Source organism: Pan troglodytes, chromosome 12 (assembly GCF_028858775.2).
Source record: "Pan troglodytes isolate AG18354 chromosome 12, NHGRI_mPanTro3-v2.0_pri, whole genome shotgun sequence".
NCBI lineage: Eukaryota > Metazoa > Chordata > Mammalia > Primates > Hominidae > Pan > Pan troglodytes.
In genome coordinates this window covers 90,908,789-90,933,432 of record NC_072410.2, presented here as the reverse complement: position 1 = coordinate 90,933,432, position 24,644 = coordinate 90,908,789, and the positions used below count along the sequence as shown (strand labels likewise).

Genomic DNA, 24,644 nt, shown 5'->3' with positions numbered 1-24,644 from the left:
AATTCAAATGAGTTCACCAGATGGTCTGAAGAGCAGATTTGATATTATATAGGAAACAGTCTGTGAAATTACAGATAAAGAAATTAACCAATCAGAACAGAGAAAAAGAACAGAGCATTGGAGACTTGTAAACAACATCAAGCATACCAGCATGTATATAATGGGAACTTCAGAAAGGGAACAGTAAAAATATTACAAGAAATAACTGCTGAAAACATTCCAAATTTCATGAAAAAAGATTAACCTACAGATCTAAGAAATTCAACAAATCCAAAGTATGATAAGCACAAAGAGATCCTCACCCAGATACTTCATAATCAAACAGCTGAAAACAAAACACAAGAAAAAAATCTTTTTTTTTTTTTTTGAGATGGAGTCTCGCTGTCGCCCAGGCTGGAGTGCAGTGGCGAGATCTCGGCTCACTGCAGGCTCCGCCCCCCGGGGTTCACACCACTCTCCTGCCTCAGCCTCCCAAGTAGCTGGGACTACAGGCGCCCGCCACCTCGCCTGGCTAATTTTTTGTATTTTTAGTAGAGACGGGGTTTCACCGTGTTAGCCAGGATGGTCTCGATCTCCTGACCTCGTGATCCGCCCTCCTCAGCCTCCCAAAGTGCTGGGATTACAGGCGTGAGCCACCGCGCCTGGCAAGAAAAAAATCTTGAAAGCAGCCAGAAGAAAATAACTTCTAACATATAGGAGAGTTTTTACCAAATAGTACTAGGACAACTGCATATCCATACACCAAAATAAAAATAAAAATAAGAATGAACTTGTCTCTTTGCTTCACACCATATGCAAAACTTAATTAAAATTGGATCCTAGAACTATAAGAGCTAAAACTGTAACACTTCTAGAACAGGGGTTAGCAAACATTTTTTGAAAGGGGCCATTAAGTATTTCAAGTTTTCTGGGCAATACAGTATAGCAACTGCTCAACAGTTCAGGTAGAGAAAAAGCAGGCATAGACAATATGTAAATAGAGAAGTATGGCTATGTTTAAATAAAACTTTATTTACAAAAGTAGGCTGTGGGCCAGATGGGGTTCACAGGCTAAAATTTGCTGACTCTTGTTCAAGAAGAAAACAAAGGAAAAAATTTCTATGACCTCAGAGGAGGCAAAGTTTTCTTAAATTTGATACTAGAAACAGAATCTATACAAGAAAAAAAGTTGATAACTGAATTTAACAAAATGAAAAACTTCTGCTCTTCATTAAGAAAATGAAAACTCAAGTCATACATTAGGAGAAGATATTTGCAAATCATATATCTAATAAGGAATTTGTCTCCATAAATACTCTTATAACTCAATAAAACAACAAATTACCAAAATAAAAATTGGGCAAAAATGTATGAATAGATATTTCACAAAAGAAGATATACGAATGGATAATCAGCACATAAAAATTGCTCAACAGTTTGTAGTTCTCCTTGAAGATGTCCTTCACATCCCTCGTAAGTTGGATTCCTAAGTATTTTATTCTCTTTGTAGCAATTGTGAATGGGAGTTCACTCATGATTTGGCTGTTTGTCTACTATTGGTGTATAGGAATGCTTGTGATTTTTGCACACTGATTTTGTATCCTGAGACTTCACTGAAGTTGCTTATCAGCTTAAGGAGATTTTAGGCTGAGACGATGGGATTTTCTAAATATACAATCATGTCATCTGCAAACAGAGACAATTTGACTTCCTCTCTTCCTATTTGAATACAGTTTATTTCTTTCTCTTGCCTTATTGCACTGGACAGAATTTCCAATACTATGTTGAATAGGAGTGGTGAGAGGAGGCACACTTGTGCTGGTTTTCAAAGGGAATGTTTCCAGCTTTTGCCCATGCAGTATGATACTGGCTGTGGGTCTGTCATAAATAGCTCTTATTATTATGAGATACATTCCATCAATACCTATTGAGAGATTTTAGCATGAAGCGGTGTTGAATTTTATCGAAGGCCTTTTCTGCACGTATTGAGACAATCATGTGGTTTTTGTCATTGGTTCTATTTATATGATGGATTACACTTATCGATTTGCATATGTTGAACCAGCCTTGCATTCCAGGGATGAAGCCGACTTGATCTTGATGGATATGCGTTTTGATGTGCTGCTGGATTTGGTTTGCCAGTATTTTATTGCAGATTTTTGCACTGATGTTCATCAGGGATATTGGCCTGAAATTTTCTTTTTTTGTTGTGTCTCTGCCAGGTTTTAGTATCAGGATGATGCTGTCCTCATAAAACAAGTTAGGGAGGAACCCCTCTTTTTCCATTATTTGGAAAAGTTTCAGAAGGAATGGTACCAGCTCCTCTTTATACCTCTGGTAGAATTCAGCTATGAATGCATCTGGTCCTGGGCTTTTTGGTTGGTAGGCTATTAATTACTCCCTCAATTTTAGAACTTGTTATTGGTCTTTTCAGGGATTTGACTTCTTCCTGGTTTAGTCTTGGGAGGGTGTATGTGTCCAGGAATTTATCCATTTCTTCTAAATTTTCTAGTTTATTTGCATAGAGGTGTTTATAGTATTCCCTGTGGCAGTTTGTATTTCTGTGGGATCAGTGGTGATAGCCCCTTTATCATTTTTTACTGTGTCTCTTTGATTCTTCTCTCTTTTCTTCTTTATTAGTCTGGCTAGTGGTCTGTTTTGTTAATCTTTTGAAAAAACCAGCTCCTGGATTTATTGATTTTTTTGAAGGGTTTTTCGTGTCTCTATCTCCTTCAGTTCTACTCTGATCTTAGTTATTTCTTGTCTTCTGCTAGCTTTTGAATTTGTTTCCTCTTGCTTCTCTAGTTCTTTTAATTGTGAGGTTAGGGTGTCGATTTTAGATCTTTCCCTCTTTCTCCTGTGGGCATTTAGTGCTATAAATTTCCCTCTAAACACTGCTTTAGCTGTGTCCCAGAGATTCTGGTACATTGTGACTTTGTTCTCACTGGTTTCAAAGAACTTCTTTATTTCTGCCTTAATTTCATTATTTACCCAGTAGTCATGCAGGAGCGGGTTGTTCAGTTTCCATGTAGTTGTGCGGTTTTGAGTGAGTTTCTTAATCCTGAGTTCTAATTTGATTGCACTGTGATCTGAGAGACTGTTATGATTTCTGTTGTTTTGCAGTTGCTGAGGAGTGTTTTACTTCCAATTATGCGGTCAATTTTAGAATGAGTGCAATGTGGTGCTGAGAAGAAGGCATATTCTGTTGATTTGGGGTAGAGAGTTCCCCAGATGTCTATTAGGTCTGCGTGGTCCAGAGCTGAGTTCAAGTCCTGAATATCCTTGTTAATTTTCTGTCTCACTGATCTGTCTAATATTGATAATGGGGCGGTAAGTCTCCGGCTATTATTGTGTGGGAGTCTAAGTCTCTTTGTAGTTCTCTAAGAACTTGCTTTATGAATCTGGGTGCTCCTGTATTGGGTGCATATATATTTAGGACAGTTAGCTCTTCTTGTTGCATTGATCCCTTTACCATTATGTAATGGCCTTCTTTGTCTTTTTTGATATTTGTTGGTTTAAAGTCTGTTTTATCAGAGACAAGGGAATAAGAGAGAACACAAACAAATGGAAAAACATCCCATGCTCATGGATAGGAAGAATTAATATAGTGAAAACAGCCCACCGCCCAAAGTAAGTTATAGATTCAATGCTATTCCCATCAAGCTACCATTGACTTTCTTCACAGAATTAGAAAAAACTACTTTAAATTTCATATGGAACCATAAAAGAGCCCGTATAGCCAAGACAATCCTAAGTAAAAAGAACAAAGCTGGAAGCATCATGCTACCTGATTTCAAACTATACTACAAGGCTACAGTAACCTAAACAGCATGGTACTGATACCAAAACAGATATATAGACGAATGGAACAGAACAGAGGCCTCAGAAATAATGCCACACACCTACAACCATCTGATCTTTGAAAAACCTGACAAAAACAAGCAATGGGGAAATGATTCCCTATTTAATAAATGGTGTTGGGAAAACTGGCTAGCTATATGCAGAAAACTGAAACTGGACCCCTTCCTTACACCTTATACAAAAATTAACTTAAATGGATTAAAAACTTAAATGTAAGACCTAAAACCATAAAAACTCTAGAAGAAAACCTAGGCTATACCATTCAGGACATATGCATGGGCAAAGTCTTCATGACTAAAACACCAAAAGCAATAGCAATAGAAGCCAAAATTGACAAATGAGATCTAATTAAACTAAAGAGCTTCTTCACGGCAAAAGAAACTACCATCAGAGTGAACAGGCAACCTACAGAATGGGAGAAACTTTTGCAATCTATCCATCTGACAAAGGTCTAATATCTAGAATCTACGAAGAACTTAAACAAATTTACAAGAAAAAAACAACCCCATCAAAAAGTAGGCTAAGGATATGAACAGACGCTTCTCAAAAGAAGACATTTATGTAGCCAACAAATATATGAAAAAAAGCTCATCATCACTGGTCATTAGAGAAATGCAAATCAAAACCACAATGTGATACCATCTCACACCAGTTAGAATGGCAATCATTAAAAAGTCAGCAAACAACAGATGCTGGAGAGGATGTGGAGAAACAGGAAAGCTTTTACACTGTTGATGGGAATGTAAATTAGTTCAACCATTGTGGAAGACAGTGTGGCGATTCCTCAAGGATCTAGAACCAGAAATACCATTTGACCCAGCAATCCCATTACTGGGTATATACCCAAAGGATTATAAATCATTCTATTATAAAGACACATGCACACGTATGTTTATTGTAGCACTGTTCACAACAGCAAAGACTTGGAACCAACCCAAATGTCCATCAATGATAGACTGGATTAAGAAAATGAGGCACCTATATACCATGGAATACTATGCAGCCATAAAAAAGGATTAGTTCATGTCCTTTGCAGGGACATGGATGAAGCCGGAAACCATCATTGTCAGCAAACTAACACAGGAACAGAAAACCAAACACTGCATGTTCTCACTCATTAACTGGGGCTTTAACAGTGAGAACATATGGACACAGGGAGGGAAACATCACACACCGGGGCCTGTTGGGGAGTGGGGGACTAGGGGAGGGATAGCATTAGAAGAGACATCTAATAGATGACGGGCTGATGGGTGCAGCAAACCACCATGGCACGTGTATAACTATGTAACAAACCTGCACGTTCTGCACTGTATCCCAGAACTTAAAGTACAATAATTAAAAAAAAAAAAAAGTTGCTCAACATCATTAGTCATTAAGGAGATGTAAATTAACAGCACAATGAGATTACACTAAATGTCTATCAGAATGGCTACAATCAAAAACACTGACAATAACAGATATTGGCCAGGATGTAAAGAAACTGCAAGCCTCATGCACTATTCCTAAAATATAAAATGGTACAGTCACTTTGGAAAACACTTTGGTAGTTTCTGAAAGAATTAAAACATAGGCTTATCATATGACCCAACAGTTTCCTTTGACATAAAAATGTGTACAAGAATTTTTATACGATTATTCATAATAGCCAAAAACTGGAAATGTTCAATAGTTTATCAACCGGTAAATGGACAAAATGTGGTATATTCATATAATGGAATAATTATTTGGCAATAAAAAAGAATGAGCTGGGCGTGGTGGCTCATGCCTATAACCCTAACACTCTGGGAAGCCAAGGTGGGCAGATCACTTTGAGCTCAGGAGTTCGAGACCAACCTGACCAACATGGGGAAACCCTGTCTCTACTAAAAACACAAAAATTAGCCGGGTGTGGTGGCACACGCTTGTCGTCCCAGCTACTTGGGAGGCGGAGGCAGAAGAATCGCTTGAACCTGGGAGGTGGAGGTTGCAGTGAGCCAAGATCATGCCACTGCACTCCAGCCTGAGCGACAGAGTGAGACTCTGTCTCAAAAAAAAAAAAAGAATTAACTACCAAGACATGCGACAACAGGGATGAATCTCAAAAACAGTATCCTAAGTGAAAAACAGACTACATTTTGTACAATTCCATTTATATGAAATTTCCAAAAAATGCAAATCTAGAAACAGAAAGCAAAATCAGTGGTTGTCTGAGACTGAGAGTAAGAACAAGGAATGACCTCAAATGAACACCAGGTTTCTTTTTAGGGTGATGAAAACATGTTCTGGCCAGGCATGGTGGCTCACGCCTGTAATCTCAACACTTTGGGAGGCTGAGGCGGGCAGATTGCCTGAGGTCAGGACTTTGGGACCAGTCTGGCCAACATGGTGAAACCCCGTCTCTACTAAAAATACAAAAAAATTAGCTGGGCGTGGTGGCGTGCACCTGTAATCCCAGTTACTCGGGAGGGATTGCTTGAGGCAGGGGAATTGCTTGAACCAGGAAGGTAGAGGTTGCAGTGAGCCAAGATTGCGCCACTGCACTCCAGCCTGGGTGACAGAGCAAGACTTCATCTCAAAAAAAAAAAAGTTCTAAAACTAGATTGTGAGAATATTTACACAATTCTGTAAATTTACTAAAAAAAACATTGAGTTGAGGCCTGGTGCTGTAGCACATGCTTGTAAGTCCCAGCTACTCGGGAAGCTGAGGTGGGAGTATACTTTGAGCCCAGGAGTTCAGGAGTTCAACTCCAGCCTGGACAATATAGCAAGACCCCTAATCTTAAAAAAAAAATTTTTTTAGACCAGGTGTGGTGGCTCACACCTGTAATCCCAGCACTTTGGGAGGCAGAGGAGGGCAGATCACTTAAGGCCAGGAGTTAGAGACCAGCCTGGCTCACATGGTGAAACCCCACCTCTACTAAAAATAGTGATGTGCACCTGTAATCACAGCTACTCAGGAGGCTGAGGCACAAGAATCATTTGAACCTGGGAGGTGGAGGTTGCGCTGAGCCGAGATCACGCCACTGCACTCCAGCCTAGGCAACAGAGCAAGACTCTGCCTCAAAAAAAAAAAAGTTAAATCATTGAACTCTTACATGAGTGAATTTTAGTGTATAAATCATACCTCAATAAAGCTGTTGCAGAAGAAAAAAAAGAAAATCCATCCCTGCCACTCACAAGCTGCTACCTACAGCAGATTACTATCCTAAGCCTCAATTTTGCCATCTGAAAAAAACAGAAAAAACAGTTAATAATACCTCACCAGGTTCTTGCTAATTCTTTAGTAACACAGAGGAACCTTTTAGCCCTTCTTTTTTTGTCTTATAGCTTAAACCATGCTGCAGGAAATGTATCAATCCAAGATAAAAGAGCTGAAATCCAAGAACCTCCCCCTCACATTTTGTTTGTTTGTTTGTTTGTTTGTTTTTTGTTTAGACACAGGATCTTGCTCTGTCACCCAGGCTGGAGTGCATTGGTGCCATCACAGCTCACTGCAGCCTCAAACTCCTGGAGCCCCTCACTTTAAAACAAAAACAGAAACACTGTATTACCAATGCTTTTACTAAAACAGACTATGAAAATTCTAAATTCTAATTCTAACATAAAAAGATGAATTCTAATAAAAAAATACACGCGATAAGAAAACATTATAATTTAATTTAAAGTGGTTTATTAATTTGTGGTATATAAATAATTAAAATCTTAAAATTTTAAATTTGTTTAAATATTAACAAATTTATGAAATATACAAATTAAATATTTACATATTTATGAAATATACAAATACTTATTTGCTTAATCTTCCCCTGCCATTAATTTGAACAGTTCTCCTCTGTATAACATTGACGAATATGCAAATTTTCCTTCCTATACAAATTCTTCCGGTTTCCTAATGAGTCTAGAAGCAGTCCCAGTATCTTAAGATGTGAGGAGAATTAAACCAACTGTAACAACAACTACAGTTAGCCAGTCAGAAGGGACAGGATCCTTACCCCTAAGGTGCCAAGGTTGTTGTCATAGTAATACCACTGTGATTTATTCTCCTCTCCCCTTTCAGTTTGAAAATACTCACAGAAAAAAACAGGGGGGTGGCGGGGGGACAAAAAGTTATGTGGGTAAATATAAAAAATCTTTACGCTGATAAAATATATTCTAATCTTCTCAAATGTCTTTTGCTACCTCCTCTTTAGGCTTTTCGTGGTCATAGAAACTGAAACTATTCCATTACCACCAACAAAGAATGATTTCCTATTATTCCGGAGCTCACTCATGTTCTATACGTCTTAAAAATGCTCTTGCTGATAGGAGACATGGTAATACTCAAAGGGAATCAACATACAGAAAAAGAGGAAACTGGGAAACATAAAGTTACATTTGCTCTAAAAACCTCAGTAAATGCTCTAAAACCAAAAATAAAAAAATTTAACTGTAAGACATATGCAGAAATATACAAATAACTGTAAATATAAAAGTCACAGAAAAAGAAAACATTTGAAAAATGCCACTGCTCTGTGACTGTCATTAAACTGGGCAGAGGAAGAGAATCTCTGGCTTCTTTTTATTCTACGTCCAGAGAGAAGCCATTCCATTCCTTAAAGACTACCTATATAAAAGCACATCTACTTTTCTCTATTTCTAACATTTGAAGACCTTCATTGAGGCCACAATCAGAAAGGAAAGTAAAAATCTTAAGATCCAGTGAAACCTAAGCTATAATAAAGGTTAGGATGGCATTTCAGAGAGTCAAAAATACAGAATGGCAATATGGTAGCCTGTAACAGGGAAAGAGGCATAGGAGCTTTACCTGAGAGTTAACATAGCAGGCCTGATGCTACAATCTTTAGAAGGGCCTGTTTGTAAGACTGGTCCTTGGTTAGCATCTGTGAACTTGGTTTTTAGAATATTACTTATGTTGATAAGGCTGTTTTACCCACTTGGGACACTGAATTCTGCTATACCAGCTTGCTGAGATTGTTTGTAAACAATGTGATTACATACAGTAAACACTTTCCTTCTGAGAGCCTGGAATTTTGGTAGCTGTGGCTAGCTACACAGGCAGAATGCCTACATGACCAGTCCCCAATAAAAATCCTGGATTTTAAATGTTAAAGCAGCCTTCTTTGGGCAGAAATACTATGTACTTTCTATGCAGCCCACCTCCACATAAGGGAGAACAGTAGACACCTGTAACTGGATTCTAGAGCACGCAACCTAGATCCCTCACACGTGCAGTTCACAATAGGGTTCACACTCCTATGACAACCTAATGCTGCCGCTGATCTGACAGGAGGCGGAACTCAGGTGGTAATGCTCGCTGGCCCACCGTTCGCATCCTGTTGCACAGTCCAGTTCCTAACAGGCCACGGACCAGCTGAGGACCCCTGCTCTAGAGAATCGCCAAATGTGAGGGTGGTCATGAAAGTTTCAAACAGGTGTTAAAGGCAAAGTGATATAAAAGAATCATCACTGCAGTTTTAAAGAGTCCTATAAGGAAGAACTCTCATCTTTTTCTCTTGATCAAATTCACTTTCAGACCAAAGAGACATGCGTATAGAATTTAAGCAGAATACTGTGATTCATGTAAGAAAAAATAAACTACAGAGATCCAGAAAACAGGCTGGGCGCAGTGGCTCATGCCTGTAATCCCAGCACTTCGGGAGGCCAAGGTGGGCAGATTCCTTGAGCCCAGGAGTTCAAGAAAAGCCTGGGCAACACGGCGAAACCCCATCTCTACAAAAAATATAAAAATTGGCCACGGGTGGGGGTGCACACCTGCAGTCCCAGCTATTTGGGGGGCTGAGGTGGGACGATCACTTGAGCCTGGGAGGTGGAGGCTGTGGTGAGCTATAAGCATGCCACTGGACTCCAGCCTGGGTAACAGAGTGAAATCCTATCTCCAAAAAAGAACAAAAAAAGATCCAGAAAACATCAGAGGCAAAGAACTGGGGAAAGAGGTAGAGGATAGGGGAAGAAGAAGGGTAAGCTAGCTGTCAATGACTGAACTAAAATTAACATTTAAGTCCTTATAAATCTTTACTGTTTGATCAGTTAAATGAATGCAATGAGATTCCCAAAATTAATTTTTAAATCTTTCCAAATTTCCATTTAAATAGGCATGATGATAAGAAAGTTTTTCTAAGAAAGGGCATACTTCAGGTACTAGAGAGCCATTCTAAACTCTATTTTTAAAACTCAACCATTTGAAGCTACTATGAAGCAACACAATCTTATAAACTGGCCAAGTTTGCTGTCAGAATCATAGAGAAATTCCTGTATGTTTTTAAAAACAAGTCAACATTTCCATACCCTACATTCTCTTAAACTTACATTCATTTCTGGCTTTACCATTTCTGATAATGGCAATATTATGAGGCCTTGAACTTCATATTCTCTTCAATTCATCTTAACTGTCTCACATAGGAACATTTCTATCTGCATAGAATTCTGTGTAGAATCTTCATGATTCTAACCCTTAAACATCTCCCACATCTGTTCAGTTTGTTACCCCACCTGTCACTGCCTTGGTTCAAAGCCCCCATGATTTTTTTACTACACTATTTCTATTTATTTCTTCCAACTCCAATCCATCCTTCATATTGCCATCACACCATCAAGGAGAGCTATTCTTTTTTTCTTTATTTTTTTTTTTTGAGACGGAGTCTCACTCACACTGTCGCCTGGGCTGGAGTGCAATGGCGCAATCTCGGGCACTGCAACCTCTGCCTCCTGGGTTCACACAATTCTCCTGCCTCAGCCTCCCGAGTAGCTGGGATACAGGCACACACCCACACCTGGCTAATTTTTTTGTATCTTTAGTAGAGATGGGGTTTTACTATGTTGGCCAGACTTGTCTCGAACTCCTGACCTCGTGATCCACCTGCCTCAGCTTCCCAAAGTGCTGGGATTACCGGCATGAGCCACCGCACCCGGCCAAGGAGTGCTACTCTTTTTTTTTTTTTTTTTGAGATAGAGTCTCGCCCTGTCGCCCAGGCTGGAGTGCAATGGCGCAATCTTAGCTCACTGCAACCTCCGCCTCCCAAGTTCAAGCGATTCTCCTTTCTCAACCTCCCAAGTAGCTTGGATTACAGGCACACGCCACCAAGCCTGGCTAACTTTTTGTATCTTTAGTAGAGATGGGGTTTCACCATGTTGGCCAGGATGGTCTTGAACTCCTGACCTCATGATCCGCCCACCTTGGCCTCCCAAAGTGCTGGGATTATAGGTGTTAGCCACCGCACCCGACCTAGGAGTGCTATTCTTCTTCAGTCCCAATCATCACTCCTTCCTTTGCTAAGAACTTTTATTAGCTCTGTACCAGTCACAGAATAAAATACAAGTATTTTACAACGGCATTCAATTCCCTCCATAATCTGGTTCCAATCTATTTTCCAGTTCTCTAATTCTGCCCCTCTTACACTATATCTCTGTAAGTCAGCTACTCAAATGCCTCCAGCCCCAGGTTGGTGTTACGTATGTGTGAAAAGGTAGACAAGGTGTAAGATAATAGGGAATGGTAGGACCAATATCTAGCTATAAATATCTGCATAAAAAAATTCTTTTCTAACTATGCAACCCAGACAAAAAACATCTACAAACAGATCTCAGTTACCAGCCAAGCCTTTTACAACTCCTGCAAGTTAAGCCAAATAGTTTCCTGCTATTAAAAATAAGCTCTGGGCTTTCCTACTACTAAATACTTTGTGTGTACATAACTCCCTTTCTCATTAAAACCTTATGCCTAATCCCATGAAAATTGCAGGCACCTTCAAAATCCATTCAAATGCCACCCCCTTAATGAAGCCTTTTCTGTGCTTCCCTAACTCAACTATTACCTCTTTCCTCCCAAATCCCTACTCTCTGCTCCTGTAACTCTTTAATTATACTTAGTACATTTTGAATTATATTATAATCATTTATATTCATTTCTTATCTCTTCTACAAGGCTACAAGATGAGAAAACAAATAGGGTGTTTCCTTATTTTTGTATTCTCCATCCTTAAACATAGATTAGTAAAATTAGGTACATCTACTATATTTGAAAAATTCAATTTAACCAAAATTTTAAAAATCTTAAAATGTTGACAGTAAATGTTATCTTAAAAACAACCCAATTTTTATAAAACTAACTAGTAAGTCCGGGCACAGTGGCTCACACCTGTAATCCCAGCACTTCAGGAGGCTGAGGCAGGCAGATCACTTGAGCCCAGGAGTTCAAGATCAGCCTGGGCAACATGGCGAAACCCCCTCTATAAAAAATACAAAAATTAGCCAGGTGTGGTGTTGTGCACCTGTGTTCCCAGCTATTTGGAACGCTGAGGTAGGAAGATCACTTGAGCACGGGAGGTGGAGGTTGTGGTGAACCGAGATCACATCACTGTACTCCAGCATGAGCAAGACCGTGTCTTAAAAAAAAAAAAAAAACACACACACACACATACACACAACTAGTACAACTAGCAAAACAGAAAAGATGAAAAATTACCATTTGGGAGCCAAAATGAGTTTCATTAACCTATTTATCTACTCCCACATATAAAATGCATTATTCTTAATCTGTGGTTAAGAGAGACATCAGAAAAGAGTCTCTTATTCTGTGTATTCTTCAGAAGGTGGTAAAGTTAAATGGTAAAAAAAATTCTTTTTACAACCACCACAAAATAGCAAATTTTAAATAGTGAAATTAGAGCTATAAACTGGTATAATTCCTTTACATGGTACTTGGGTCATTCATTAATTCATTTAGAGGAGTTTTCTTTAAAAAAATGAAAGAAGCTCAGATTTGTAAATGTCTACCTTTTTTTCCTAAACATTCTTGACCCTTGACCCTCTCTTCCTAACTCCAGTCCTACCCACACAGTGCTTAAAGTGACTGTCTACAGAATGCACTGAATCTTCCTTAAGAATGAAAACAGGTAGTGACATAAACAGGTGCTAGTTAAGATTTCAGGAAACTTCAGACTTCCTCCCATATGGTGAGAGTAAAAAAAACAATGAAAGAGATTTCCAGTTTCTAATCTAACATGTAAAGATTTTAGAAGGTATTACTCTTATCCTGACAGGAAAAAAAAAGGTGAATTAAAAACCAATAACTCTTATCAGATCTATCTGAGAATTGAGGTGACAGAGCAAACCAATGCCCCAAAAACTGGAAGTATGGACAGAATCAGAGAATCTTAAACCACCCTTGGAGCTAGCAGGAATACTTAAAGGGTAATGAACTAATTGCTGGAGACTAAATGTGGACTACCCTGAGAGATACAAACTCCTGAGAGCCAAGGGATCAAGCTGTAGAAGGCTTTATGAAAGTTTTACTTCCAAGGGCCCCAACAAATACCCGCTTCACTGAGTATTCTGTTCTCTTTACAAAAATGCCTAACTGCAAGAGAAACTATTTTACCAGAGCCTAACAAAATTGGGCCTTACAAGAGTTTAACAGACTTGGAGTAAAAGTAATACCCAAATCCAGCCCCCTCCAGCCTTCTTGTCTGACCTAAAGTGGGGGAAAATCTGAGAAGAACTTGTTAAGTCACAGACCAGTGGCACAGGCTCACCAAAAGAATTACAACTGATCACAGAATTATGGAATGTGTCTCCTCTCCTCATCTTACCACTACATCAACAGGGCACCTGTGTAATAACAGGGGAAAGTAACTGAAAGAAATGCAGGACTCGGACCTCATCTAACAAGCCTCTTAACAAATTGGGTGTAGAAGGAACATACTTCAACATGATAAAGACCACATACAGCTAATATCACAATGAACAGGGAAAAACTGAAAGCCTTTCCACTAAGATCTGGAACAAGATAAGGATGCCCACTTTCACCACTTCAATTCAACATAGTACTGGAAGACCTAGCCAGAGCAATTAGTCAAGAGAAGAAATAAAGGGCATCCAAATGTAAAGGAAAAAGTCAAATTATCCTTGTTTGCAGGTGACATGGTCTTATATTTAGAAAAACCTGAAGTCTCCACCAAAAACCCTAAGATCTGCTAAACAAAATCAGTAAAGCTGCAGGATACAAAATCAACATAGAAAAATCAGTAGCATTTCTATATACAAACAGCAATCAAACTGAAAAAGAAATCAAGAAAGCAATCCCATTTACAATAACTACCAAAAACAAAACAAAATACCTAGGAATAAATTTAACCAAAGAAGTGTAAGAGCTATACCAGGAAAATTTTGAAACACTGATGAAAGGAATTGAAGAGGACATAAAAAACTGGATAGATATCCCATGTTCATGGATTGGAAGAATTAATATTGTTTAAATGTCCATACTACCCAACACAATTTAAATATTTAATGAAACCCCTATCAAAATACCAATGACATTCTTCAAAGAAATTTTTTTAAATCCTAAAATTTATAAAAGGTATAACACATATAAAATGGGAATAGCAGAAGGAGAGAAAGAAATACAGTAATTACTGAGAAGTTTCCAAAATTAATGACAGACACCAAACCACAAATCCAGGAAGCTCAGAGAACTCCAAGAAGGATAAATACCAAGAAATTGACACTTAGGTATATTATATTAAAACTGCAAAAAACCAAAGACAAACAAAAGATCTTGAAAGAAACCAGAGGACAAAAACACTTTATCAATAGAGAAACATGGATAAAAATGATAAGAAACATAAAAATGATAAGAATTATGTAAGATTTCTCTTCAGAAACCGTGCAAGAAGTGATAAAATAAAGTGCTGAGAGCGAAAGAAAAAAACCCACTAATTTAGAATTCTATATCCAGGAAAAATTTCTTTCAAAATTAAAGAAGAAATAAAGCTTTTGTTAGTCTAACAAAAATTGAGGGAGTTTGTCAATTTAGACATTAGATCTGCCTTGCAAGAAATGTTAAAAGAAGTCCTTCAGAGAAGAATAAGGATATAGGTCAGAAAACTATATCTACATAAAGCAAGCAAGCAAGTACATTAGAGAAAGAACAAATGAGGGTAAAATAAAATATTTTATTTCATTTTTTTCTTATTCTTAATTGATCTAACAAATAATTTGTTCAAATTAATAAAAGCAGCAATGTATTTGGTGATTATAGCTTATGGATAAGTGAAACAAATGACAGTAATGTCATAAGGGACAGGAGGGAGAAATTAGAAAGACCCTCACATGATGCTTCTACTACCCATCAAGCAGTATAGTGTTATTTGAAAGTTGTTAGCCGGGTGCAGTGGCTCCTGCCTGTAATCCTGTACTTTGGGAGGACAAGACAGGAGGATCACTTGAGCCCATGAGTTCAAGACCAGCCTGGGCAGGATAGTGAGACCCTTTCTCTACAAAAAATTTAAAAATTAGCCAGGCATGGTGGTGCATGTCTGTAGTCCCAGCTACTCGAGAGGCTGAGGTGGGAGGATCCCTTCAGCCCAGGAGGTGGAAGTGGCAGTAAGCCAAGATTGTGCACCCCTGCACTCCAGCCTAAATAAGAGTAAGAGCCTGTCTCAAAAAAATAAAAAATAAAGAAAGTTGTAAATTAGTTGTAAATGTATGCTGCAAAAACTAAAAGACAGTAATAAAAACAATATAAACATATACATGTATAAATGATATGATGAGAGGAAAAAGTTATAGTCATATAAAACGCACAATTAAAACCAGAGAAGGCAGGAAAAAAGTGGAAAACAAAAAAAAAAGGGGGAGAAGAATGGCAATGATTAGAAAAGGATAGTAAGTAAGGTAGATATTAATTAAATATAGCAACAATCCTTCAGGAGGTGGAATGGATAAGCAAACTGTGGTACATCCACAAAATGAAACAAAAAATGAATTACTATTCAGTGATAAAGAGAAGTTACCAAGCTCTAAAAAGACATGGAGGAATCTTGAAGGTATGTTGTTAAATGAAAGCCAATTTGAAAGGCTATATACTGCATGATTCCCAACTGTAGGACATTCAAGAAAAGGCAAATCTACTGAGACAGTAAACTGATCAGTGGTTACTAGGCACTCAGGGAGAGGGGAGAAGAAGGCGATGAATAGGTGAAGCACTGGTTTTTAGGGCACTGAAACCATTCTGTATGGTATTATAACAACAGAGACATAATAGGCATTTGGTAAAAACCGTAAGACTATCCAACACAAAGAGTGAATCCTAATTAAACTATGGACTTTAGTTAATATAATAATGTATCGATATTGGTTCATCAGTTGTAACAAATGTACCATACTAATTCAAGATGTTAAGAACAGGAAAAACTGCTTAGGTAGTAGTAGTATTTAATGCCATATAAAAGCATCTAATGTAGCATTCTCACTTAGGGAACTCAAAAATATCATCAATATGGATAAACATAACAGATGAACATAACTAGACCTTCCAGGCTGAAGTAATCCTCCCACCTCAGCCTCCCAAGTAGCTGGGACCACAGGTGTGCACCACCTCATCCAGTTTTTTTTTTTTACTTTTTGGAGAAAGGGGACTCACTTTGTTGCCCAGGCTGGTCTCGAACTCCTGGGTTCAAGAAATCCTCCTGCCTTAGCCTCCCAAAGTGCTGGGATTACAGGCCTCATGAGCAACCACACCCAGCCTAATGCTGTTAATTTTGGAAGATACTAATTTTTTCTAGATGATTTCTATATATCCTAACTGAATCTTAATTGAACCTCCCTCAAGAGCAATTATAAAAAGCAATTATAGGCTGGGAGCGGTGGGTCACACCTATAACCCTAGCACTTTGGGAGGCCGAGGGCGGGTGGATCACTTGAGGTCAGGAGTTCAAGACCAGCCTGGTCAACAGGGTGAAACCCTGTCTTTACTAAAAATACAAAAAAATTAGCCGGCGTGGTGGTGGGCGCCTGTAATCCCAGCTACTTGGGAGGCTGAGGCAGGAGAATCGCTTGAACCTGGGAGGTGAGGGTTGCAGCAGGCCAAGGTTGTGCCGTGCCACTGCACTCTAGCCTGGGCAACAGAGCAAGACTCCGCCTCAAGAAAAAAAAGAATTACAAAAATTAGCTGGGCATGGTGGCACTTGCCTGTAATCCCAGCCACTCAGGAGGCTGAGGCAGGAGAATCACCTGAACCCAGGAGGCGGAGGTTGCAGTGAGCTGAGATCATGCCATTGCACTCCAGCCTGGGGGACAAGAATGAAACTCTGTCTCAAAAAAAAAAAAAAAAAAAGCAATTATAATAGTAAAATTTATTATGCATTTCAATATTAAAGATAATATATGGTGACATACAAAAGAAAGTAATCATAAGAAAAAACTTTTTAATATATGCAAAAAAACAGAACAAAGTGCATAAGATATGATCTCTTGTTTATATATTTTAACTCAAACATAAACATGTGTATGTATAAATTTTACATATATACACAAACTTACATATGCAAAAATATATGTTAGTGTATGCATAAAAACCCTTACTGGCAGTAAACACTGGCTGAGTAGAACCAGAATCTTCCACCATTCATTTTGTACTTCTTGACTCTATTTACATTTTCTAACCATGCACGTATATTTTTTATGTCAGTAGAGTTAACTGAGCAATGAGATTGTAAGTCATTTTATGTTTTCTCCTTTAGACTACTATTTTTTTAAAAAGCTCTAATGAATACAATTTTTAAATCTATTAAAAACATGCGGCCAGGCATGGTGGCTCATGCCTCTAATCCCAGCACCTTGGGAGGCCAAGGCGGGCGGATCCCGAGGTCAAGAGATGGAGACCATCCTGGCCAACAAGGTCTACTAAAAATACAAAAATTAGCTGGGCATGGTGGCAGGTGCCTGTAATCCCAACTACTCGGGAGGCTGAGGCAGGAGAATCACTTGAACCCAGGAGGCGGAGGATGCAGTGAGCCATGATCGCGCCACTGCATTCCAGCCTGGTGACAGAGCGAGACTCCATCTCAAAAAAAAAAAAAAAAAAAAAAAAAAAAGCAGAAATTTAAATAATACCTTAGACATCTATTTTTTAAAAAATACAAAATGTGGTTTATAATAGTGAAAAATGGGGGGAAGCTTAAAAGCTAAATGGTCAAGAACTGATTAAAGCATTACAAGGATCTTTACTAGAAAGTCTCATGTATAGTCTATAAAGTGGAGTAAAAAAATGACAGGGAAATAAGTTCATGACAAGAAAAGCAGTTTAAAAAAAAGAGTATTTGTAGCCAAAGATGATTAAGAGTTTTTTTTTTTTATTATTTTTTGAAAATTAAAAAAACATGTAATTTTTTTTTTAAGAAAAGAACATTTGATCCACTTTTTGGAAAAATAATTAAAGTACTGAAAATGGCAAGACAGTTATTAATTCATTCAACAATCAATTACTGAAATCTTTTTCTGTACCAGGTACTGTGCTATGCATAGCAGATACGGTAAAGACTAGCTGCTCCAGGCAGAAAACATTATGGAACTACCATGGAAGGGACACAGACTTATATACAAATAATCCGTCAACTATTTAACCACAGTTTCTACAAATCCAATCACCAAAAATTCTTCCCACCTCTCAATGCTCAATGTCACTCCTCCCATCAAAAATAGCATCCCTAGTTCCCTCTCCTTGAATTTAGCCTTATGATGCGGTTTGACCAGTAGAATGAGGCATAAGTGATGCTGTGCCAGTTCTAGACTTCGATATTAAGAGGGCTGGAAATTTCTACTTTTGCTCAATTGCTATCCTGCTAGAGAGGATTCACCACATGAAGAGAGAAGTCCTGAAGGGTGAGTGTCAACAGGCAGAGATAGATGAGAACCAAGATGAAAACTGATGTGCCTCAAGAAGACAACCAGCACCACAGCCCCAGAGAGGAAGCTAGGGCATCTTGGAGTCTTTAGCCTAAGTCAAACTGCCTCAATTGGCAGCAGATGAAACAGAGACAAATTATCTCCACTGACCCTACCAAATTTCCAAACTATAGAATCGTAAGTGAAAAAAATACACATTTGTGGGACCTAAAAATCAAAGCAACTGAATTCACAGACGTGGAGAGTAGAAGGATGATTACCAGAGGCTGGGAAGAATAGTGGAGGGCTAAAGGGTAGGTGGGGATGGTTAATGGATACAAAACAAAATGAGTAAGAACTAGTATTTGGTAGCATAACAGGGTGACTATAGTCAATAACTCAATTGTACATTTTTAAGTAACTAAAAGAATATAATTGGATTGTCTGGAACACTAAAGATAAATGCTTGAAGTGATTAATATCCCATTCTCCATGATGTGATTATTTTACACTGCATGACCGTATCAAAACTTCTCATGTACGCCATATATACACCATGCACCCACAAAAATTAAAAAATTTGTTTTCAATTAAAAAAATGCATACATTGAGGTGATTTGTTATGCTGCAATAGGTAACTAAGACATTACTTGGGAGGCTGAAGTAAGAAGCTCACTTGAGACCAGGAGGTCAAGATCAGCCTGAGGAATAAAGTAAGCTCCCGTCTCTTAAAAAAAAAGTTTTTAAAATTAGCCAGATATGGTAGTACATACCTGTAGTGCCACTACTCTGAAAGCTGAGGTAGGAAGATCCCTTGAGCCTAGGAGTTCAAGGCTACAGTGAGTTATAATTGTGCCACTGCACTCCAGCCTGGGTGACAGAATGAGACCCTGTCTCTTTTTTTTAAAAAAAAAAAAAGAGGCCAGGCACAGTGGTTCATGCCTGTAATCCCATTGCTTTGGGAGGCTGAGGTGGGAAGATTGCTTGAGACCAGGAGGCAGAGGCTACAGTGAGCCATGATCATGCCACTGCACTCCAGCCTGGGCAACAGAGCTGAGACTCTTTCCCCCCACACCCCCTCTCCAAAAAAAGAGGAACCACACTCAAGGAGCCTCATTCACATCCTAACTTGATGGAGATCATAAGATAATAGATTTTGAGCCTAGGGTCATAGCAAGTAAGATTTCTGAACATCCTGGGAGGGCTGGGTGTATATGACATGTTAAAGAGACATGAATTGTCCACCAGAGGAAGAACTGTAGTAGACTATCAGCAAAGACGGCTGTCAACAGTTTCTCTTATTCCTGTACATACATGCTACTCCTCCCATCAAGAGGAGCAATATATTGCTTTTTTCTTTAAATCTTGGCTGACACAGTGATCTTATTTGCTTTGGAAAACACAATTCACTGGAAATGTGCTATGTAGTTTCCAGCCTAGGACATAATAGGCCTAGAAACTTCTGGTTTTACTCTCTTGATCCAAAAACAGAAGGGGGAAAAAAAAAGAAGAAGTCTAAGCTATTCTTCTAGAGAGTAGAAAAAAAAAAAAAAAAAAGTCCTACTTGAAGAACAAACAGGTCAGCTGGAGAAGAAATGAGGGGTCTCAACAGAGAGCCAGCACTAAGGCCCAAGACACAGGAGTGATGCTATCTGAGATACTGTAGCCCCATTTGAGCCACCTCAGTCAGTGTCTTGTGGACCGGAGCAAGGTGTTCTCTGCCCCAATTCCTGGCCCCCAAATTTTAGGCAATAAACAGCTGTGATTTTAAGTCACAGTTTAAATCTAAGTTTCACTAAGTTACTTTTACTTAGTAAAAGATAACTAATATAGGTAATTTTAAGTAAGAGTTTTTGTTACTTAGTAATAAATAACTGACATAGGTAATGAGTCCAACTAATGCTACAAAGAAAAGACACTAAGTACTATCTAAGGGTCAATATTAGGGATCCTAATGTAATGTGAAAGTAGTTTATTTGATACTATTTAAAAGGGGGAATTATAAATAGGAATTTGGTTTGCTGGCTTTTAAGTTTCTATTTTCCTAAATGTTCCACAATATACATGTTTTACTTTTAAAATAACAATAAAAATGTTATTTTGTTATAACCTTGAGGATATTGTTGTCAGTTTATTGGTCTTATTGTTTTTTGGGTTTGTTTGTTTGTTTGTTTGAGACAGGTTCTCACTCTGTCACCTAGGCTGGAGTGCAGTGCCATAATCTCGGCTCACTGCAGTCTCAACCACCCAGGCTCAAAATATCATCCCACCCCAGCCTCCCAAGTAGCTGGGACAACAAGCACCCGACACCACACACCGCTAACTTTTCTATTTTTAGTAGAGACGGAGTTTTGCCACATTGCCCAGGCTAGTCTTGAACTTCTGGGCTCAAGCCATGTGCCCACCTCTGCCTCCCAAAGTGCTGGAATTACAGACAAGCACCACTGCACCCAAAGTATTAGTATTTATTAAGTCTAAATTATATTCTCTCAAGACAAAATATGCAAACATCTCAGTGAATAAAAATATTCAATTGTCTTTTCCGGTTGAAGAAGAGAAAGTTCTGATTACAACAACAATTCAAGAAGTAATATATATGGTTTCACATTTCTGAAGAATTAGGATGTATTAAAAACCCTAAAATTATATTGCTTATAATGTAGTATCACACTGATTTTTTGAAAATTCTTCATGTTTATATAATTCCTCATGGTTATCATTGTGAGCAGAAGCAGATAAAAGATTGAGAAAAGTAAATAATACTTTGAATACAGAATTAGAGTGGAAAATAATCCAAAAAGACTGCAATAATGAACTAAACAAGAAAAACTAAACAGCAATAATTGAGAAGACATACATATTTAGGGTTAAAAAGAAATAACCACACAAAAGTCTGAGAACAGAAAATAATCCATCTGAATATTATGAAAAGGCCTTGGGCTTTGGCTGATCACAAGTACATTTGCCAACAGTAAGCTACATCAACATAAAAAATATAATGTTATCTTAGACTTTATTAGTACATTTAATTAATATTTACTGAGAGCGTACAGAGCATCGTGTACTTTACTAAGAAAATATAATGAACAAATCCAGAAGGAATCATCTTACCATACTTAGAACTGCCAAACTAAATATGAAATATTAAGTCCATATATAGGAAATGGTTTTAAAAATTAGAGAAACCTACAAAAGAGAAGACCTCCTAATCCAAATGTTTCGCTAAAAGAAGAAAACCCTTGAAATAATTTTTTTATTTTATCAAAATACATAATAACTACTATGTGCTGGACACCGCACTAGGCGGTGGGGTATACAGTAGAGAACAAAATAGATATTGTCCCTGTCCTCGTTCGGCTCACAGTACAGTGAGTAGCCCATCACAGGAAGACCTTTAGCAGGTACCACGTAACAGTCTGTCGAGCATACCATAAAAGAGATTCATGTACCTTGCACAAGGTTGAAATAAATGACCTCCAACATTAAATACAAGCCTAAAATTTTACGATTAATTATAGCATTGTACCATAAAAGAATGTAATTATTATTCTGAGATAAAGAAATGTCTAATTAATAAAATACAAGCAAAGCAAGATATATACATACCCACATACACTCACATACCCATGGGTTTTTTAATACTTCCACCTAATAAAACCATCATGTCAATTCGTATGTTCAGCCTTCATAGGCAAACTATTCAAAACCAACAATCCACCTTAAGACATTCTTGTCTCAATTTTTTATCTCACATCTTTATCTCCTTACCCTGATAATTACTAGGATTTACTAGTTTTAAATTACCAAAGAAATTAATGTCTATGATTTCCTGGGGATTTCTTATATCAATCAATATACCTTTCCATGGCTTTAGCTGTATAAGGCAAATGCATTTCAATACTGTGTTCATCTTCATCTGTCTGCAGAGACATGCGTTCAAACATTCCTGTCTTCCATAGTTCTCCGTAAACTAAAGAGATTTCAAAATACAGTAAAATAAATATATTAATGTATATCCTTATCCTGTGAGATTCCACCCAGTAATACAAAACTACATGCTTTTTGGCAACAGACAGAAACACCATATAATATTCTCATTTTTATTAAAACAAAACAAAACAATAGAAAGAAAGGAAAGGAAGGAGGGAGAGTAAGGAGAAAGAGAAAAAAACAGAACTAGTTTTTATGTAACAGGTAAAACAGTAATACGTGTAAACACTTACTCATCATTTGTATATATTACATAGTTATATAAAAAATGATAATTTAAATTCTTCATCAGCTCCTTTCATTATTTCTAAAATCACCTTCGGGTCTAGGCTTTTCCTTGACTTTAATCAGTACATGCTAGCAAGAACATAATTAGAATTCCTACTGAAATATGGAAAAACCACTAGTCTATTTAACTCATGAGGTCAAAAGCACAGTTTCTGAGTTTTGTTTTTTAATAAAATGTGTGGTATTATTTCACACCTGAGGTTTCTGCCATACCAAGAAGAGAAAATTCTCACTAATGCTATTTTCCTGAAAATTCAAAATTAAGCTTGTAGGATAGATCAAAATATAAATTCGTCACAATACCATCCCAACTTAAAAAGACCTAGTAATTCAGGCCTTTCTGATGAACTGTGCTTAAAATTGAATATTGTAGAACAAGAAAAAGATAAAAGTTAACATGTAAAAAATATATATAAGAATATTTTTAGCATAGAATAGAACCAATTTTATAATTAGATCCTTAAATGGGTTTACCTGTATCAAAGAAAGAAATAAATGGTTGTATGACCTCTTTTCTTGAAAAAATTCTCTATTTCTTCACTGGCAAGCTACCCAAAATTAAAATTTTCTGAATGCCCCAACAAGGTTTTAAAAGTAAAATGTGTTCCCTAAAACCCTCTCAGGAAGTAAGGTTAGAAATACTCATTTCATTAATAAGACGCATTAACAAATTGCTAATATTGTGTGATACCTAAAGCCTCAAATTATGAAAACTTATGCCAAAAATAAGAAAGAAGAATTTTTTCTTGCAAATGGACTCTTTTATTATTTTATTTATTTTTATATTTATTTATTTATTTTTGGAGACAGGGCTTCACCCTGTCACCCAGGCCAGGCTGGGTGACAGCATTTTGCTGGGGACAGCAAAATGATTTCAGCTCACTGAAACCTCTACCTCCGGAGCTCAAGCCATCCTCCTACCTCACTGCCCCACGCCCTCCCCTAACCTACAGCTACGTGCCACCATGCCCAGCAGATTTTTGTATTTTTTTGTACAGACGGGGTTTTGCCACATTGCTCAGACTGGTCTCAAACTCCTGAGCTCAAGCAGTCTGCCCACCTCAGCCTCTCAAAGTGCTGGGATTTCAGCCATGAACCACCACACTAGGCCTTGACTCTTTTATTCTATACAAGAAATTTCTGCAAAATTCTTCGAAACAATAGCACCCCTAACATACTTAAAAATATAATTTGAGGCCAGGTACAGTGGCTCACACTGATAATCCCAGCACTTTGGGAGGCCAAGACAGGAGAACTGCTTGAGACCAGGAGTTCAAGATCAGCCTGGGCAACATAGCAAGACCCTACCTCTACCAAAAAAAATATTTTTAATTAATTGGGTGTGGTGATGTGTGCCTGTAGTCCTACCTACTTGGGAGGCTGGGGTAGGAGGATCACTTGAGCCCAGGAGTTTGAGGCTGCAGTGAACTATAATCATGCCACTGCACTCCAGCCTGGGCAACGGAGTGAGACCCCATCTCTAAAAACAAAAATATATATATATATGGGTCGGGATGTGTGTGTGTGTGTGTTTATATATATACACACATATGGGCGTGTGTGTACATATATATGCATATGTATACATGCACATGCACACACACATACACGTGTGTGTGTGTGCACATGCGTGTGTGTGAATAATTTGACTAACTGAAAGGACATATACCCAGATCATGAAGGTGGTTACTTCTGGGAAGGTAAATTGGGTTCAGGATGAGCGAGAAATTCTGAATAAATTGTGGATGTTAAGTACATCAGTTAATTTCTTATACTACTCTTTATACTGTTCTATATTTTTAAAATTACTCCCCCCTCAAAAGAAAAAATACCTTTATAAAATCAAAAGATTTTTACTTTAT

General features: G+C 37.9%; 1 protein-coding gene across 20 annotated transcripts in view; it reads right to left on the bottom strand.

Moving 5' to 3' along the window:
* MEMO1 (mediator of cell motility 1) overlaps positions 1-24,644 on the bottom strand; it is a 144,125-nt gene that overhangs the window by 27,926 nt on the left and 91,555 nt on the right. For all 20 annotated transcript variants that reach the window (XR_010149015.1, XR_010149016.1, XR_010149014.1 and 17 more), the window contains 1 exon segment: positions 22,363-22,474. Coding sequence is in view for 16 of the 20 variants with exons in the window: in XM_063788864.1 (XP_063644934.1) it covers positions 22,363-22,474 (112 nt within the window). In the remaining 4 variants the exon portion in view is untranslated.